The 21,606-nt window shown below is 41.3% G+C and overlaps 1 protein-coding gene across 1 annotated transcript in view; it reads left to right on the forward strand.

Moving 5' to 3' along the window:
• Window positions 1-2,940: 2,940 nt before the first annotated feature.
• The window catches only part of LOC311225879 (calcium-activated chloride channel regulator 1-like), a gene marked incomplete at both ends in the record, with an annotated part of 72,943 nt that continues 54,277 nt past the window's right edge, over window positions 2,941-21,606 (forward strand). The window contains 3 exons of the mRNA XM_084311271.1: window positions 2,941-3,099; window positions 9,939-10,076; window positions 20,420-20,570. Of these exons, the coding sequence (XP_084167397.1) occupies window positions 2,941-3,099; window positions 9,939-10,076; window positions 20,420-20,570 (448 nt within the window). The remainder of the gene's footprint in view (window positions 3,100-9,938; window positions 10,077-20,419; window positions 20,571-21,606) is intronic.

Below are 21,606 nucleotides of genomic sequence, written 5' to 3' on the forward strand. Positions count from 1 at the left end.
TTCCTAATTTATGCAAATGACATGTCGTCAGCTTGTGACTGCAACTTGTTCCTGTTTGCGGACGACTCAGCCCTGCTGGTCTCTGACAAGAACAAGTTACAGGTTGAAAAAACCCTCAGCTCGGAACTAGGCAGAATCTGCATATGGCTCGCTGATAACAAACTATCATTACACATGGGCAAAACAGAGTCCATTCTCTTCGGTTCAAATAACAAACTCAGCAAGACCGACGGCTTCTCAGTTACAGTGGGTGACAATATTGTCACAAGGAAAGATGAAATTACCTACCTGGGGTCCATCCTAGAGGCTAATCTCTCCTGTGACAAAATGGCATCCAATGTAATAAAAAAAGTCAACCAACGAACTCGATTCTTGTACCGGATCTCCTCTCTGGTAAACAAGAACACCCTGAAGACTCTGGCAGGAGCACTCATTCAGGGGTACTACGACTATGCTTGCACCTCATGGTACCAAAGCACCTCAAAGGCGCTAAAAACAAAATTACAAACATCTCAAAACAAACTGGTCAGACTACTGCTTGACCTTACTCCTAGAACCCACCTCACCCCTGCCCACTTCGACAACCTAGGATGGCTTAGAGTAGACGACAGAGTACAACAACTTGCAATGGGCCTGGTCTACAAGATACACTACACGACCAAGGTACCCATGTACATGTCAAAATACTTCCCAAAGGTCAGTGAATACCACGATCACAACACCAGAGGGAGCTCCACAAATCATGTTAAACCCAGATTCGGCTCAAATAAGGGACTAAACACGTTTCGCAATTATGCCACATCAATGTGGAACGCCCTACCCAAAGCTGTAAAGGAATGTGGATCACTACCCACTTTCAAAACCTCTCTCAAGGGACACCTACGGGAGACTGCAATTCAACACTGGCCCCTGTAAATATCCTAACCCAATCATTCCAACCCCCTCCAATGTACAGTCATTTACCTAGTATGGTTTTGTCAATAGTTCAATGTACAATTGTGTTTGTTTGTACAGTGTCTCCTCCCCCCCCCCCTCAATGTACAGTGTTACTTGTTTATACAGTGTGCCCCCCGCCCCCCCCCCCAACCACCTCCAATGTAAATTACCCAGTATGGTTGTCAATATCCCAATGTACCCAACCCCCCCCACCCAACCTCCTCCAATGTACAGTTTCTACGTCAAATGTATATACTCCCTTTTCTTGACTCCTTCTGTATCACAAACAGTACTGTATTTGCAAATCTGGTATGTCATAAATGTATAGATGTAGCAGTACTGACTATCTGTATGTCATGTATGTCATATATGTCTATATGAATTGAAAATGGGGGACCCTGATGGAAACAAGACAAACGTCTTTCTCAGGTCTGCATCCCCTTAACAATTGTATGTATTGAGCCGTACTGTATTGTACCCATTCTGCAATCTGTTAAATAAAGTTTTCATTCATTCATTCATTCATTCATGACAGTGACTTTCTTCTGTCGAACATGCAAAAAAGAGAAAAAAATTTCATGCATACGTTCGCACGTTATTCCGTGGTGAATATAAGTATAGTTTAGGAGTAATCCGGTCAGATAGTTATCTGTGGTCGGGGGTATTCCAAAAAGAATATTCCAATTGTCTGATTGCGATTTCCAGTATTGGTGTCCATCTGGTCCCGGACATAATTTGGCACAACTTATGGATCGAGTGTGCCAGATGCGTTTCGAAGTGGTCGGATGAAGCGACTTACTCGGCTCCATCTAAATATAGTGCCCGGAGACATTTGAGTGTAACACAGGGTTAGATATAAGGTTTGAAAGGGTGGGCGACACTGCCATCTGGCAGGATGCGGCCGGTATTGCACTTTGGCAATCTCAAAATATTTTCCTATGGCAACACCGAGGTCAGTGGATGAATAATGAATAAAAATATTGAATAAAAAAAAAAAACTACCAAAACCTGAGATATCTCGGGTCTGGCGTCCAACACATGGCGAGTTAACACAACTTATCTCTGGTTTGGCGCCGAATGTGTTAACAGTGGTCGAACTGAAACACAACGCAGAGATGGCAATACGAGACTGGCTACATAACCATATTTATTGTAACATATAATATTATACAAACATATATATAAACGATAGGGCATACAGAGTCGACCCTCATCTGCACCTTTGATCACACTGCCTACTTGCTCAGATGCGTATATTTAGAGTTAATTATATTGTTTACATTGCCTATTTTTACTTTTCTACTGTACTATAATTGTATTGCCTGTATTAATGTCTTCTACTATTACCCTGCCCATACCTGTACCCCCCCCCCCCCCCCCCACCCATGCTGCTACTGTATGATGCCCTAATTTCCCCAAGGGGATCAATAAAGGAATATCGTATCTGATCTGATCATATCTTATAGTACTCTGGATCAGCCTAATGCGTTATGTTCTGGCTCAGACACAGTCTCTGGATCAGGCTAATGCGTTATGTTCTGGCTCAGACACAGTCTCTGGATCAGGCTAATGCGTTATGTTCTGGCTCAGACACAGTCTCTGGATCAGGCTAATGCGTTATGTTCTGGCTCAGACACAGTCTCTGGATCAGGCTAATGCGTTATGTTCTGGCTCAGACACAGTCTCTGGATCAGCCTAATGCGTTATGTTCTGGCTCAGACACAGTCTCTGGATCAGGCTAATGCGTTATGTTCTGGCTCAGACACAGTCTCTGGATCAGGCTAATGCGTTATGTTCTGGCTCAGACACAGTCTCTGGATCAGGCTAATGCGTTATGTTCTGGCTCAGACACCGTCTCTGGATCAGGCTAATGCGTTATGTTCTGGCTCAGACACAGTCTCTGGATCAGGCTAATGCGTTATGTTCTGGCTCAGACACCGTCTCTGGATCAGGCTAATGCGTTTTGTTCCTGCTCCACAGTTTACACACCAGGCCCACAGAGTGATGGCTGAGGCGGGAGTTGCCGTGGTGATGGTGCTGGTGCTGGCTTGCCTGTCGGCGTCGTGCTGGGGGATCAGACTGGAAGGGAATGGGTATCAGGACCTCCTGGTGGCCATCAACCCTGCGGTGCCTGAGAATCCTCTCCTCATCCACAGAATCAAGGTAACGAGTCGCTTTAGGCCAGTGGTTCTCAACCTGGGCGCCCAGGGGAGTTCCCATAACAACTGGGAATAGTTTAAAGGTTTATAGATAATATCTAATTGCGGTTAATGGCATGATTGTCCATAGTTAACAGTGATTAATGGCATGATTGTCCATTGTTAACTGTAATTAACCACTTAAGCATTGGTCAAAAATGGGGCTAGTTCTTTTTTTGTTTTTTGACGATTGCATACCCAAAGTAATTGGCCATTTATTATACTTTATACTAGCACATGCATGAGTCTGATGTCTTCTGAAAGGTAATATTCTGATGTTTCTTATACAATAAAGAAAAATCACTTTGAGTGCTAATGAAATAGAGTAACAGAGGTTTGGACACACTGAAGTAAACGTTTTGTGTATTCACATTTATTTTTACTGGTTGCCAGATGCCTGTTTTTAAGTTCCAGCTGAGAGGTAGGAGCTGGAAAACATAATTGTTCCATAGCCTGAAGTCTTATGTAGTACAGGTCCAAAGTTTAACAACGGTGGTCAATCATTTTCGCCATCAGCGGTGACTGGTCAGTTCAGGACCGCTCACAACTGGATGTGGTCACTCGTGACTTGTCCGAACGGCTTGTCAAATGACGCTCGCCGGATGTTTCGTCTTGTAACTCGAGAATGGAATCACGCAATAGGTTGAGTGGGGTGAAGATTGAAAGGCGGCAAATTCAACTTTCCAACAATGTATTTATTGGTTGATCGGCGTAAACGCAGTGCCGCGATATGCGCCATTGGGCCGTCCGATGCTTAAGAGGTTAATGGCATGATTGTCCATAGTTAACTGATTAACACTTTCAGTGCCCAGCAGGGGGCGCACATTTAGTGCTTGAATGCCCACCATCCACTTCAATGTTAGCATTAATATCGCCTAATCTATGTTTTAAATTATGGCTATGTGTCTAATCTGACCGTCGCTTATCAATGACTCATTTTCCAGTCAACATTGTTGAAGCGGATTGTTTTTTTATCGGTTCATTTCCGTTTTATAGCATTTTGAAAAGCCCTCGTTTTCAAGGGGGAAAAAGAATCCGTGATAAACGTCTTGTACTGTAATATTCTAGAACGTTGTCATTTTTCGGCCTATTTATGAATCGTTTTCAAATAAACGCTAGATTATCGATAGTATATGTGCACGCTGGTGCTGCGAGCTGAAAATCGATTATCTTAGTTCCTGATCGCTCGCACAGTCAAACAGCCATATCACATATAGGGGAAAAGCTTATATCTCCGTGAAAACAGGTCTGATTATCCTAAGACTGGTGAAATAGATTCCTTACCTGAGATCAGATGGTATCCAAATGGATTATTCCAATTCCTGATCGCCATTCCAAAAATCGATCCTTTTATTGATCCAACGCGTATACTGTAAAACACATATTACACGCTGTGCTGAGGGTCCACAATGAATCTGATCGGCTCCGGTTACATGCGTGAGAAGTAAAATGTGGATTCCGGAGTTTTTTTTTCTCATCCATTTTCATTGAGTCCAATCCAAAAGGGTGCATTACCATCTGGGAGACGATAGGGGGTGCTTTTTTCACATCTGAGCGCCTGGTGGGGCAGGTTTACCAACGGTAGACTCGGTTGATGAAATATGAATTCAGATTGCTAATAAAAAAAAATAAACGAGAATTCTCGTGATGGGCATTCAGGGGGCGGGCTGATGATAACCCGAGATATCTCGTGATGGGCATTCAAAGTGTTAATGGCATGATTGTTCAACGCTCCCAATGTTTAAATCCCATCTTAAAACACATCTGTTCTCCCTAGGATTTAAAAAAATTTATACAGTCTGCTGCCGTAATTTGTTTGTAGTTCTGTGTGCATTGTATTGTGTTTAGTCTATGTGTTTTTTTTACTATATTATTGATTGACTGGGAAGCACTTTGGACAACTTTGTTGTTTTTAAACGTGCTATATAAATAAAGTTGGATTGGATTGGATTGGATAGTTAATTGTGATTAATGGCATGATTGTCCATAGTCATCTCCCGCCTCGACTACTGCAACGCACTGCTTGCTGGCCTCCCGGCCACTGCCACCAAGCCTCTTCAACTCATTCAGAACACAGCCGCCCGCCTGATCTCAAACCTACCGAAGTCGGCCCATGGCACCCCACTTCTTAGGGTCCGGGACCTGCACTGGCTCCCGATTGCTGCACGAATCTGCTTCAAGGCCCTCAGCCTGACCTGATATTGTGCGGCGAAGGGAATGGCTCCCGCCTACCTCCGGTCAATGGTCTCTAACTACACACCCTCAAGACTCCTACGCTCTGCATCTTCTGGCCGTCTCAGACCTACTCCTATCCGAGCTCCGGGAGGGTCATCAAAGACAAGCCGCCTATTCTCAGTCCTTGCCCCACAATGGTGTGCCCCCACAGTTAGGACAGCCGAAACCCGTCCAATCTTTCGCCATCAACTAAAGACACACTTCTTCAACCAATATCTGAAATAATTTTTTTTAAACTAACCCTAACTAACCTTACCGTCATGCACTTGTCCTAATATACTAACCTACACTGTAGCACTCAACACTTCGATGAACATTGTTACTAAGCTGATAGAGTTGTGCCCATCCTGATGACTACAGAACTTGTAAGTCGCTTTGGATAAAAGCGTCAGCTAAATGACTAAATGTAAATGTAAATGTAGTTAACTGTGATTAATGGCATGATTGTCCATAGTTAACTGATTAATCGCATATTAATCGCAATTTATTTTATTTGTTCAAAATGTACCTTAAATGGATATTTTTTAAATTGTCAATACTCTTATGAACAATGGGAGTGGACAGTATGCTTGCCTTATGCAAATGTGTGTTTATTAAATCAAATAAATAACCAAATTGACAAATATTGTCCAGAAAAACAAAGGTACTGCAATTAGTATCAAATAAATATGCAATCATAACATGGCATGCATCACAAAACTCTCTGTCACACAGTACCATGTGAAGGTCTCTCTCACACACAGTACCATATTAAAACCTCTTAACCTGTTAATCTGTAGACCGTTTTCGTCCTAAAGGTACATGCCTAAGTAAATGGAAGATTGCTCCACTTCTGCAAGGTCAATTTGCATGTTCTTGGTATCTAGGAACATCTAGGGACCTGGGGGTATGTATTTCCAGTGTCAGACATATTGTGTCTGTTACTAGGCTGAGTAAATTGTAATGAAGAAAAGGAGAATATAAATTATGATTTATGATTTTTGCATCTTTGATCAAATATTTATACGGGTAGGAGAAAATGCTCACTGAGCTCATTCACCACCTTATTGAGATCATGTGTATAAAAAAATCTAAGCAAATTAATAAAGGGAAGATGATTAAACAGAAGGATTTGTAGATACAGTAATTAATGATAATCGATTTTAATTATAAATTCCTATTTGACCTTGAACTTGACCTTGACCTTATTATGGCCAAATCATACATCTATGGATAGGGGAAATGCTCCTCTTTCCAATGGCAGGGTTGAATCTGGATTTCAGGGAATCTGTCATTTCTTTGCGGTTTTTACGATAATTAGCATTTTCCGATAAATTCGTATTTCCGATAAATCGTATAAAACATCGGTAAAATGAAAATATACACTTTGACTACTGTTTTTGATAGTGTTATGGTCTTTACTCTTTGCTACAAAAAAAATATATTTAAAAACATTAACCTCTTAACATCCAAGGGCCCACATGTGGACGATTCTTTGCCGACCTCTAGTGGCTCGGGTGTGCATTTCTTTTAATACAATATATAGATAGAATTAAAGCCCTATTTGTTGCCTGTCGATTGCCCTTTCAGGTGACAAAATCCGCTCAGCGAAAATCTTTGCACAGGGTTGTAGCCAATGAGTGTGGCTTTCCAATGATACCCCATGATATGATAATTGGGGATCTAATACGGTCTCTATTGATCGATTTATGATAAAGAAAAGCAGGGGGTCCTATAGGGGGACCTTAAGGCTTAACCTGCAATGGCCATTTTGGCCATTTTAGTTTTAGTTTTTGAGGACTGCATACTTCAATTCGATATATATATATTGTATTACAAAATATGCACACCGAGCCACAAGGGGTCGCCAAACTGCCGGTGGGCAAATCGTCCTAAAAAGGTCCCGCCGGCGGGTCGTTGAATGCTTAAGGTCTCTCTCTCACACAGTACCATGTGAGAGGTTATTTTCATTGTCTGTCACCAATATTACATTAATCTTTCTTGATATATGAACTGGTCAAACGTTTTTAAAAAATTACGTGCGTTATGCGTCCAAAAATGTGTGGCATTATTATGCATTTGTGTTTAACACATGAATAACACACTAACATGTTAACAACACGCTAACACGTTAATAACTTTGACAACCCCAATTTTTATGTAGACTTTCTTTTTGTTTCTTATTTAATAATACATCCACCGAGATTTTAGAAACATTCAGAATACAAGTATTGCTTTTCCCCCAAAGAAATGATTGATTAAAGAATTTATCATTTAGAAAACTTTGGCGGGTCCAAAATGTATGTCATTGTTTACAGTGTGGATGTAATAAGGGACATTTTGACATGTTGGATAAAAGTGTTAAGGGACATTTAGACATGTTGGATAAAGTGTTAAGGAACATTTAGACATGTTGGATAAAGTGTTAATGAACATTTTGACATGTTGGATAAAAGTGTTAAGGGACATTTAGACATGTTGGATAAAGTGTTAAGGAACATTTAGACATGTTGGATAAAGTGTTAATGAACATTTAGACATGTTGGATAAAGTGTTAAGGAACATTTAGACATGTTGGATAAAATGTTAAGGAACATTTAAACATGTAAGATAAAAGTGTTAAGGAACATTTAGACATGTTGGATACAAGTGTTAAGGAACATTTAAACATGTTGGATAAAAGTGTTAAGGAACATTTAGACATGTTGGAGAAAATGTTAAGGAACATTTAAACATGTGAGATACAAGTGTTAACATTTAGACATGTTGGATAAAGTGTTAACACATTCAGCGCCAGAGGTCGCTGTGGGCCGTATGTGTGTGCCAGCGCTTTAATGAATGAGGATACATGCCTGTGTTTGCAGGGCTTAAACTATATTAAATATCATAACTATAGATATAAAACCATTCCAAGGATGTGCAATAACGTCCGCAAGGCGTTAGGCGGCGGTATTGGACGTTTGCGATCTCAGACCCATTATACTAAATCCATTGGTGTTTTGTCCCTACACACGCTACAATAAAAAAACCAAATGCATATGATAGGTATTATGTTCCATCATGAATGCATGAAAGGGTGGGGGGGGGGGGGGGGGGGGGGGGGGGCGTTTTTCGATGCTTTGATCATCACCAACGGAATACGTTATGGACTAGCGTTACACACATACGCTCGTATCGCAATGAAAACATTCTTGCAACGCAAGATTGATATCATATAGCCCTTACCTTGACTAGGATGTACCCCGAAAAGAATATTCCAATTATCTGATCGCCATTCCAAGTATTGATGTCCATCGTTTTGCCAACATAATCCACCACAGAACACGGATCGGGAGTAATTGTTTGTTCTCAATCCGAGCGTTATAACCGCTACACTTGTCCGACAAAGAAAAGTCAGTTTCGTAGGATGCGGCCGGTACTGCACCTTCGGAGTCCCATTGTGCCTTTTACATGCAAAATACAGCTCCCTGACATTGAATAGGGTATTAAAATCGGAAAAAAAGGAAAAACTACCCAGAAACGAGAATCTTCATTTATGGCACTGAACGACTTAGGCCCAGAAACGAGAATTCTCATGAATGACACTGAATGGGTTAAGAGTAGACGACAGAGTACAGCAACTTGCAATGCGCCTGGTCTACAAGATAGTACACTACACCACTAAGGTAACCATGTACATGTCGAAATACTTCCCAAAGGTCAGTGAATACCACAACCACAACACCAGAGGGAGTTCCACAAATCATGTTCAACCCAGATTCGGATCAAACAAGGGACTAAACACTTTTCGCAATTACGCCACATCAATGTGGAACGCCCTACCCACAGCCGTAAAAAAAAATGTAATCCCTACCCACCTTCAAAACCACTCTCAAAGAACACCTACGGGAGGCTGCAATTCGAAACTGGCCCCCGTAAATGTCCAAACCCCCCCTCCCACCCACCAACCCCCTCCTAAGGTACAGTTTCCTCCCCCTCGTATGTATATCTTTTCTGTTAGGCTCTCTGTTTAACAATAGCGTATATTTGCATATCTTGTATGTCACAAATGTAACAGTACTGTATATCTGTATGTCATGTATGTCATAAATGTCATAATATATATCTGTAAATCTGTATGTTGTGTATGTCATAAATGTCACTATGAATTGAAAATGGGGGACCCTGATGTAAACAAGACGAAAGTCTTTCTCTGGTCTGCATCCCCTTAACGATTGTGTGTATTGAGCCGTACTGTATTGTACCCATTCTGCAATCTGTTAATAAAGTTTTCAATCAATCAATCAATCAATCAATCATGTCTCTCAGGGGATATACAGTATATGTCTCTCAAGGGGACATACAGTACATATATATGTATCTCAGGGGACATACAGTACATGTATATATATATCAGGGGACATACAGTACATGTATATGTATATCAGGGGACATACAGTACATGTATATGTCTCTCAAGGGGACATACAGTACATATGTCTCTCAGGGGACATACAGTACATATACAGTATGTGTCTCAAGGGGACATCCAACAAGACGATGTCCATGTTCACTCTTTACCTTCTGTTTCATTTGACTGCTTGCTTTTAGGAAATGCTGATAAATGGTTCCTCATATCTACACAAGGCTACGAGGTACAAACTGTACCTTGAAAAGGTGACGATACTGGTCCCTCCGTCCTGGACAAAAGGAAACTACTCCAGAGCCAACACTGAAGTCTACAACCAGGTAACGAGATAACTCATCGTTGTTAGAAACTGAATGTGAACGCGTGGAACTGTGTGAAGTGAGTTCAAACCTTTGACAGTGATCACACACATCGAATGACCTTCTAGTCAGGTGATGGACCTATAGAAGAATACATCTAATGACCTTCTAGTCAGGTGATGGACCTATAGAAGAATACATCTAATGACCTTCTAGTCAGGTGATGGACCTATAGAAGAATACATCTAATGACCTTCTAGTCAGGTGATGGACCTATAGAAGAATACATCTAATGACCTTCTAGTCAGGTGATGGACCTATAGAAGAATACATCTAATGACCTTCTAGTCAGGTGATGGACCAATAGAGGAATGTAATGCAGGTCCTCACACTATTTGTTGTTTATTCAAGCACCCATAAGTGCAAGTGAGGTTTGGAGCTAACGCTCTTCTCTTAGTCATACGTCAGTCCGTGTTGAAAAGGAGCCTGGGGAAAACACAGGTGGCATTTGATATTAAAGGTTGAATCCATAATGCCACCAAATGGCGATCTCTTGCAGGTATTACACTTTTTTTTTATATCCTTTGTTTTGGTCTGATGCGTGGGTTGGAGATGAGTGGTGATAGGGCGTGGGGGAGGTATTGCTGGCCAAATTTCAGGCTTGGAAGTCTGGAGAAATTGGCGTTATGGACCTTTTAACTGGACCATGACAAGGCATTCATTAGCTCACCGTGGAGTTGAAGCAGATCTGAGGCCTGTGACTCTGACCCCACGTGGCTTAGAGACTATAGTGACAGGACTCTGACTCCTGCACCCTAGGCTCTGTTACCATACTGTATGAACTCTGACTCCTACACTCTAGGCTCTGTTACCATACTGTATGAACTATGAACTCTGACTCCTACACCCTAGGCTCTGTTACCATACTGCATGACTCTGAACTCTGTTGCCTACTCAATTTATACCTACCTACTGCTTTCACTGTCTACAACTGCCCTACACTGTAATCATAGTAATCATAATAATCTTAACTACCCACCTCTTACTATAGTCTACCCATATACTCTGTACATAGCATGTACAACAGTGCTGTATATATATATACAATATATAATACTGCATACTTACATGTATATCTTTTATATAATTTATATCTACCCATATTTGTCTGAAGATTTTGTATACCTTGTTGGATTTCAATGTTTTCAGCCTTTCGTTGATTGTTATCAGCCTTACGTGAAGTATCTGCGTTGTGTTTATTTAGTATTGTTGAGGCCCTCGTTTGGTGTAATTCTTTCCTCCCACGGACTGACTGACTAAAATACTGTCTCTCCCCCGTTAATGCAGCTGGAAATTTTTTTACTGGAGTCGTCATCTCATATCAGAAGAAGGATGGTTTATTTACATAAACAAAGGTTCTTGTACAGAAGGAACAAATTGAAAATCTTTAAACGTATAAGAAAGCTAAGAAAATATCCATCTGTCTGAATGGGGATGGTTGTCACATTCATTATATTTCGCTACCAAAAGGCGCTTTCTCACATATTTTGGTATGGAAATGTCCAGAATTGGGATCAGAGCTCACTTACATAGTCTTCTTTGGAGTAAGACAGCTGAACTTTAGGTGAGAGGACTTTTTGTGTTTTTCATGTGGAATTGTAAATATTCAGCTCCTCAGTATTTTTCTTCTAGGCTTTTACACAATTGGTTTATAATGAAACAATTGTTAGTGACCCTTAAAAAGTGTGAAGGGAAAGCTATAGTTTAGATTATTGTTGGCTAACTAACACATTTTTAGATGATTGTTTGTTACGGTGGTGCCGCTTTGCTGGCATGATGTGGTGGAACTCAGTTTGCAGTGTAGAATGGAGAGGTATAACAGGAAACAGGAGACGGCGTAGTGATGAATAATAAAGGTCTTTACTTAAAACAGAAAACAACAAACACGACTGACAACAACGGTAACATTAAACAATGAACCAGCAAGTGACTGCTGGCCCACAACACCTAATATACAGACACTGATTAGAGACAGAGGGTAATTACAAACAGGACACAGGTGTGGTAGACAGAAACAACAGAACACAGAGCACACTGGGAAAAACAATAACAATTAAACAACAAGACTAAAACATATTTACAAAACACAGACAGGGGAACACAAGTCTAACAAAGTGGAGACAACAATGACAACACAGACAATAAACATAATAAACATAAATGGCAGAAAATAATAATAAGCTGGTGAGTGAGCTGATGCCAGATCTGCATCAGCCCACCGGTTGGCAATGTTGTATTTTGAAGGGGTGTATGGAAGGGGAGTTGAGACGGTCCGACACCTGATCTAGCCGAACCGGGAGGAGGGTTGCCGACCGGAGGAAGCTTGACAGTTGTTAGCCTTGATACCAGCAAGACATTCCAGTTGGGGTTGGTCGTCACATTTTCTTTGGGGTTGGTTGTCACATGTGACAAGCACATGACAGTGCTTTAATTAGCACAACATGGACTGTTTCTTCACCAACTTGGAGGTGATGGATGAGCTGAGGACAGACAGAGCAGAGCCCAATGCACCCCAGCCCACCTAGTACATCCCAGCCTAGACCATCTGCCAAGCCTAGTACATCCCAGCCTAGACCACCTGCCAAGCCTAGTACATCCCAGTGTACTCCACCCCAGCTGGAAAAGGCAGCCAGCAAGAAGAAGAAACAGAAAAGAAAGAGACATGAGGAGTCTTCATCAGAGGAAGATGATTGTTTTTGTTTGGTTTGTATGGAAACGTTCTCCAACAGCCGTTCAGGGGAGGTATGGGAGAAGTGTTGGATGTGCAACCAGTTGGCACACAAGCTCTGCTTAGTTGGAGTGCCCAGACCCTACATTTGCCATCACTGTAACTCAGATAGTGAATGAGTGTAGCCTAGTTGTGTTGGCTATTATTGTTAGGCCTATTTATTTTGTTCTTATTTTGTTATATAGGATGGCCTAAAGATGTCTTTCCTGTTTATGTTCATGTTAAGATGGATTAAGTTATGTATTTGTCAACTTGTCAATGCAATTCAACTTTCAAATTTAGTTCTTCCTTCTTGCCTTCTTTTGTATTTTATTTTTTTATTATTTTTTAAACAAACATATAAACAAACATGACAACACACGATAAGATATACAAGCATTAATTGTCAGGGCACATCCAATGAGATCACCTTTTGGTTAGTTGTTTTATATAAGATATACCCATAATACCTGTTATCTAAAAAAAAAACCCTACACACATATGCTCAGCTCGAACCCCCCCCTCCCGGACCCCACCTTGACATTTACATTTACATTTACATTTAGTCATTTAGCTGACGCTTTTATCCAAAGCGACTTACAAGTTCTGTACGACAAGCCATCAGGAAGAGCACAACTCTATCAGCTGAGTAACAATGTTCATCAAAGTGTTGAGTGCTACAGTGTAGGTTAGTTTATTAGGACAAGTGCATGACAGTATGGTTAGTTAGGGTTAGATTTTTTTTTTTTTTTTTTTTTTTTTTTTAATTCAGATAATGGTTGAAGAAGTGAGTCTTTAGTCGACGGCGAAAGATTGGACGTGTTTCGGCTGTCCTAACTGGGGTGGGTAGTTCATTCCACCATTGTGGGGCAAGGACTGAGAATAGGCGACTTCTCTTTGATGACCCTCCCGGAGCTTGGATAGGAGTAGGTCTGAGGCGGCCAGAAGATGCAGAGCGTAGGGGTCTTGAGGGTGTGTAGTTAGAGACCATTGACCGGAGGTAGGCGGGAGCAGTTCCCTTTGCCGCACGGTATGCTAGGTCAAGGGCCTTGAAGCGGATTCGTGCAGCAATGGGGAGCCAGTGCAGGTCCCTAAGAAGTGGGGTGACATGGGCCGACTTCGGTAGGTTTGAGATCAGGCGGGCCGCTGCGTTCTGAATGAGTTGAAGAGGCTTAGTGGCAGTGGCCGGGAGGCCAGCGAGCAGTGCGTTGCAGTAGTCGAGGCGGGAGATGACTGTTGATTGGACGAGGAGTTGGGTGGCTTCTTTTGTCAGGAAGGGGCGTATCCTTCTGACGTTGCTCAGGAGGAATCGGCAGGTTCTGGTTGTCGCTGCGATGTGAGCAGAGAAGTTCAACTGGTCGTCGAGGACAACACCAAGGTTCTTGGCGGTCGGGGACGCGGTCACAGCTGCATTCTCGACTGTGATGGAAAGGTCGGTCAGGGGGGAGGATTTGGCCGGCAGGTGGAGCAATTCTGTTTTGCTTAGGTTCAGTTTGAGGTGGTTGGTCGTCATCCAGGCGGAGATGTCGGACAGACAGGCCGAGATCCGCTCAGAGACGTGGATATCTGAGGGAGGGAAGGAGAGGAAGAGTTGAGTATCGTCGGCATAACAGTGGTAGGAGAAGCCATGAGACGTGATAATGTTACCCAGTGATTTAGTGTAGAGGGAGAAGAGAAGGGGTCCTAAAACCGAGCCCTGGGGGACACCCGTCCGCAGGGGGCGGGTGGCCGACAGGGTCCCTCTCCATGACACTTGGTAGGAGCGGTCATTGAGGTATGATGACAACCATGTCAGCGCAGAGCCAGCCACTCCCATTCCTGCGAGGGCCGCGAGGAGGATCTGGTGGTTGACTGTGTCGAAGGCTGCAGATAGATCTAGGAGAATCAGGACAGAGGAGAGGCCTTTCGCTTTTGCTAAGTGAAGTGCCTCTGTGACCGCAATGAGGGCTGTCTCTGTGGAGTGACCAGTCCTGAAGCCTGACTGATTAGGGTCTAGGAGGTACCTCCACTATCCCTCGCACCTAACCAGACACTACCATTATAAGCTAGCTTTTATTCTCTCCACCACTTCTAACCACATTGACATTTTGGATTCATTGAGACCCAGAATTCTTGCTGTAGATATTTCATGGTAAATTACATCGAGATATGTAAGAAACCAAACTTTACGGCATATTTTTTCCGGTTGAAACCAGCGTGATGCGATCAGCTTTTTGGCTACTGTGATACCCGATAAAACCAATCTCTTTAGCTGTGGATTCACTGCAAACTCAAAAACATCATTCAACAGCAATACCGAGGGGTGTACAGGTATATTCCAAGATACGAGTTTTGATATTTGTTGGGTCACATCTTTCCAGAATGCCTTAACTGGTGAGCAGTCCCAATACATGTGCATAAATGTCCCTTCGTCCCCATTTGTACATTGGGTGCATTTGGAATCTTGTTTGAGCCCCATTCGGCACAGTCTTATAGGAGTCAAGTATGTCCTGTGAATATAGTTAAGATTGATTTGTTGATGATCCGGGTTCCTTGATGTAAGTCGGACATTTGCCCAGGCTCCTTGCCAATCAAAGTCATTTTCCAGGTCTGGTATATCCCTCCTCCAGACAGAGTCAAGTTGGAGGGTTTCATACGAGGACGTTAGTAATTGATGATAAAATTCTGAAACAAAACCTCTCGATGTCTCTCTTGAGTAGAAGAATTTGTGGTATCTGTGGTGTTCAATTGGTCTGTCTAATGGAACACCGTGAGACTTCAAACATAGCTCTAACTGTTTGTGAAAAAGCCATGTGGACTTGGTGAGATACAATTTTTTGCGTATTTCTTTATCACTACAAAAACCCTGTTTGTTAAAAACATCCCCTAATGAGTGTATGCCTTGCTCTTCCCATATAGGGAATCTTATAGGTCGTTTTCCAATTAAGAGAGCATTGTTATTGAATAAGGGAGTATGATTGTGCCATTCTTGTGGGTTAGGATTTTTTTTTTGTGATTCACGCCATATCCGGATCGCATGAGTAATTATGGGGCCAAATTTTCGTTCACAGTGCTTGATTGGTAGTTTAGTGTATGCTATGTCCTTCAGTCTATGTGGGGCTACTATGTTTTCTTCTATTTTTCTCCAAGATGCTAATGCTTGGGAGTCAAACCATGTTGTCAATGGACTTAATGAGTACGCCTTAAAATATAGGAAAAAATCTGGAAATGCCATGCCACCATCTGCTTTATTTCTCTGTGCGGTGGATCTTTTTATACGTGGTGGTTTGTTATTCCAAATAAATTTGTATGTGGAGGAGTGTAATCTTTTCCAGTAACCCTCTGGAGGGGGTAACGGTAGCATTGAACAGAAGAAGTTGATTTTAGGTAGTACATCCATCTTAACTATTGATATCCGTGCTTGTACTGTGTTCTTAAGTTTTGTCCATCTATCAAGGTCGTCTTTGATTTTGTTTTGGATTTTTGTGTAGTTGTGCTTCACCGTTTGTCTTATGGTAGGGAATATTTCCACTCCCAAGCATCTGAAATGTTTTACCATCGGTATCTGTCCTGGGAGGGTTGTATCTTTTTTTGCAGGGGTGTTAAGTGGAAGGAAAGCCGACTTCGGCCAATTTATCTTAAATCCCGATAAATCACCAAAGTCCTCAATCAACTTGAGCAGATGAGGCAATGTGGTGTTGGGGTTTTTCATGAACAATATTACATCGTCCGCATATAAACAGATTTTTTGTTGTGTGCCCTTGATTACGATAGGTTCTATGGATTGGGATTGTCTTATATATTGTGCTAAAGGCTCTAATGATAGATTGAACAGTCCGGGACTAAGAGGACAACCCTGTCTGGCAGAGCGTGATACCGGAAATATTTCAGAGATGATTGTGCCTGTTGTAATCATGGCCGATGGGTCTTTGTATAATACTTTAATCATATCGATGAATCCTTTTCCTAACCCCATCCTTTCTAGCACTGCCCACAGATACGACCATTCCAGCCTGTCAAAGGCCTTCATAGCATCCAGGGACAGCATCGCCTTAGGTATGGTGTCCTCCTTGTCGGCATCAAGTACGTGCAGTATACGTCTTATGTTCTCAGTGATCAGGCGGCCTCCTATGAAGCCAGTTTGGTCCGGGTGAACTAAAGACGTCATATGCTTTTGTAATCTGATGGCTAATACCTTAGAGTACAGTTTGATATCTGTTCCGAGGAGGCTTACAGGTCTATAACTACCGCACTCGTTGGGGTCTTTGTCTTTTTTAAGGAGGACTGTTATGAGTACAATATTGTCAATTTTATGGAAGTTCCCCTCCTTGACTGAGTATAAGATCATATTTAGTAATAAGGGGCCAATTATGTCCCAACAAGAAAGGTACATTTCTGATGGGAAACCGTCTCTTCCTGGAGCCTTACCACTTTTCATTGCGGTTATGGCCTTCTTGAGTTCCTCTAGTGTGATCGGTATTTCTAACTGTTTAGCGTCATCCTCTGAAAGTTTAGGGAGAATAATTTGATTAAGAAATGTGTCAATTTTGTTTTGATCGAAGGTCATTTCTGATTTATATAAGTCGGAGTAGAATACTTTGAATGTATCGTTTATTTTTACAGGATCTGTTACAAGTACTTGTTGTGCTCTAATGGTAGTTATATCTGCAAATGTTGCATTAATTCTTAATCGCATGGCTAATAGGTGGCTGGGTTTGGAACCATGGGAGTACTGCTGTTGTCTTGTGCTGCGTATTTGTATTTCCGATTGTTGTCTGTATATGGCATTGATCTCTATTTTTAGTACGTTAACTTGATTTTCTAGTCGAGTTGAGTTGTTGTATTTCAGAGAATTAAATAACGTTGAGTAAAGCGTTTCCAGCTCATCCAGTTTTGTGCTTTGATTCTTGCGCATTTTGGAGGAAAAGCTATCCGTGAAGTCTTTGATCATTCCCTTTACCGACATCCATATTATTCTGGGGTCTTGCACCGAGTTTGCATTCTCCCGTTGGAATACTATAAGAGCTTCTTTGAGTTGTGTAATGAATTCCTTGTTGTTAAGCAGCAACGAGTTAAATCGCCATCTTGGGGCTCGGGAGGATAGTATACCAAATGTACCTTTAAGGAGTAAATAACAGTGATCTGATAGTGCGTTGGGTATCATTTCCACTTCATAATTATCAAATAGTCTCTGTGATGCAAAGACATAATCTATTCTGGATAGTGTCTTATGTCTCGCAGATCAACAAGAGTACTTTCGGGTCGTGGGATTAAGTAACCGCCATAAGTCCTTTACACCTGTAATCTTTGACCAATCCTTTAATGCCTTCGATGAATTCTTTTGTTCGCTGGAAAAGGCGAGGTAAGATTTGTCTATCCTTGGGTTCCAGATGGCATTAAAATCCGCTCCTATTATAAATGAGTAATCGGGAATGTCTAACATTGCATTGGTTAGTGTAGTGAAGAAATCTTCTTCGTACAAATTTGGGGCGTATACCGCTATCAACGCTATTTTCCTGTTCTTATGTTCAATCTTAGCTATAGTTATCCGACCTTCTACATCAGACCATACTCCCTTTAGTACAATATTCAACTTACGTTTAACGACTATTGCTACACCCCGAGTTCTCGTACCAATAGAGGAGTGACTGATATTATGGTATATGTTGTCCGCTAATTTACCTATGTCTTTCCCTAGAATGTGTGTTTCGCTTAGCAGAGCAATGTCCACATGTTCTTTTTTCATCAGTGTGAGCACGCTTTTGCGTTTGAGTTGGTTATTTATTCCCCGGTGTTCCATATCATTATATTCAAACTAGCCATAGTCTATACATGTTGCATTGTAATTTTTGGTAATGCTTCTAGAGTGCGAGGCAATAATAGATATACATCCCACTAGTGAGGTCCCGTTGAGAGCCGAGCTTAAAAACATACATATATACAAATAAAAATCCCCTACCCTTCCCTCCCACCGAGAGTCGTACAGGATTGTGTTCCATGAACACAACCTTTGCGTATGACTCTCTCCCTTGCACCACCGGATATCCCAGAATGATCCAATTATCCTTAACATTCCTATGTATACCATAGGATCTAACACTCTAAATTCTACCATAAGTAGAATGTCGACTGTGGCTTGGCCACTTACCCGTAAAAAATAAATAAATAAAAATTTAAATGAGATAAACTAAAAATAAAGACCAAAAATAAGCTTCAATTGTCATGCCCTAATCACTACATTTTATATGAACTTGTAATTTATAGTAATTTATAGTAACCCATGAATAATATGAAGGTATTGAACTGAAGAGAGAGCCTCAATAAATCAGAGAGAGCGGATGAAAAAGAAAAAAAAAACAAGTAAAAGGAAGAGAACATTAACTTAGATCTTAAAAGAGCATTGTTATGCTTAAACATCTAAAGTATTAATTGGAGAAGTAGTGAAATTATTTCCCGTTAATAAAAAACAGTTTTTAAATACGTATACGCAGCATTTCCCCTGACCGGGGTGGGCGATGATCTTTGTGTAGAGTGATCTTCAGCCGGCCGGCTATGATGGCTCTGTGGTTCTGCATCTAGATAGCTGTTGATTATTCCCCCGAGGGGCTTCTGGTAGAGTGAATGACCACGTATTGCTGATATTCCAGAATGCTCCATATATCAAAGAATGCTTCGATGTTCTAGATTATTCCAATATTTCATTTTTACATTGTCTGAATGTTCCAGTATGTTCTGGAGTGTTCCAATCTTAAATCCAATATGTCCGCAATAATATAAACACGTCGGGGAAAGCATTCAAAAACTCTGAGCACGTAGGTCTCTCTGTCCCAAATCCTCGGTTATTCTTGCCTTCTTTTTAAGATGTCCCCCATTAAAACACATAGTGACAACCAACCCCATACTGCCCATAGTGTGTGACAACCATCCCTGTGATGGGGTTGGTTGTCACAATGTGTCAGAGTGTCTTTGATAGGTAATTTCCTCTTTGTTACAATATGTTGGAAAATAAGAGGGATACACATTTCAAGCCAACATCTTAAGCTTCAATTTAATGTAGGAATGACTATTGAAAGATGTTTTGATGATGAGCAATTCACACTAGAGTAAAAAGTGTGACAACCATCCCTGTTCTCCCCTACATATCCTACTCTTACTAGTACACTGCTGCTTTATTTATTATACTACAACTCTGTACATACATTAGCACTATTACTCAGTAGTACTCATTTGTATATTTTGTACCCAATTGAACCACCTGTACATTGTATATTGCTGTTGCATTTTACTGTTACATTTGCACTCTGGTTGGATGCCAAACTTATTTTCGTTGTACTGTACTTGTGCTGTATGATGACAATACATTTGAATATAATCAAATATAACATAACGTGGTCATGTGAATCATGTCCATAATGTACTCATTCATGTTATTAGTACACTGTTACTTCACAAGTATGATGCATTTATAAATTATGAATGCAATATGAAGAACTAGTTAAAGCTGTAGCAGGCAACTACGGGGGCAAGAGTGAGTGTTACGGACGTGAGCTTGACCCCATTGACTTTGCATTAGTCATTAAAGCAACCTGTACCCAACATGGTCTCCGTCTGTCTGCAGGCCAGCATCGTCATTGACAAGCCCAACAGGCTGTACCATCACAGTCCTCACGTCCTGCAGTATGGAGAGTGTGGGACTCCCAGCGAATACATGCACTTTACCCCCGAGTTCATGCTGAACGACACCTTCCTCACACTATATGGACCAAGAGGTAAGAGGCTCTAAGTGTTTGTTTTTGTAACAAACATTAGACTCATTGCATCCAGACTGTGATTGTTGTACTGTAGATGAGAACAAATGTATTGCACTATTTTACTCTGTCTATCTTATTTTTTTGTATTTTATTTTTTTAGAATTTTTTAAACAAACACATAAACAAACATGACAACACACAATAGGATATACAAATACACATATGCTCCAGCTCGTACCCCCCTCTCCCGGACCCCCCATTGGATAATCCAACCATTATAATTTGTTCCTAACCAGACACTACCATTATATGCTAGCTTTTATTCTCTCCACCACTTCTAACCACATTGCCATTTTGGATTCATTGAGACCCAAAATTCTAGCTGTTGATATTTCTTGATAAATCACATCGAGATATGTAAGAATCCAGACCTTCCGGCAAATTTTTTCCGGTTGAAACCACTGTGATGCTATCAGCTTTTTAGCCACTGTGATACCGGATAAAACCAATCTCTTTAGCTGTGGAGGTACTGCATGCTCAAAGACATCATTCAGCAGTAATACAGAGGGGTGTACAGGTATATCCAGAGTTAAGAGATTTGACAATTGCTGGGTCACTTCTTTCCAAAATATCTTAACTGGTGGGCAGTCCCAATACATGTGCATAAATGTCCCTTCGTCCCCATTTGTACATAAGGAGCATTTGGAGTCTTGTTTAAGACCCATTTTGTTCAGTCTTATAGGAGTTAAGTATGTCCTGTGAATATAGTTAAGATTGATTTGTTGATGGTCCGGGTTCCTTGATGCAAGGCGTACATTTGCCCAGGCTTCTTGCCAGTCAAAGTCTATCTCCAGGTCTGGTATATCCCTCCTCCAGACTGAGTCTAGATGTAGGGTTTCATACGAGGCCGTTAGTAATTGATGATAAAAATCTGAAACAAAACCTCTCGATGTCTCTCTTTCATAGAAGAATTTGTGGTATCTGTGGTGTACAATTGGTATCCTTAATGGAACACCGTGAGCCTTCAAACATGCCAATAACTGTGCGTAAAAAT

The sequence above is a fragment of the Notolepis coatsorum genome, assembly GCF_963971535.1.
Source record: "Notolepis coatsorum genome assembly, chromosome: 3".
NCBI lineage: Eukaryota > Metazoa > Chordata > Actinopteri > Aulopiformes > Paralepididae > Notolepis > Notolepis coatsorum.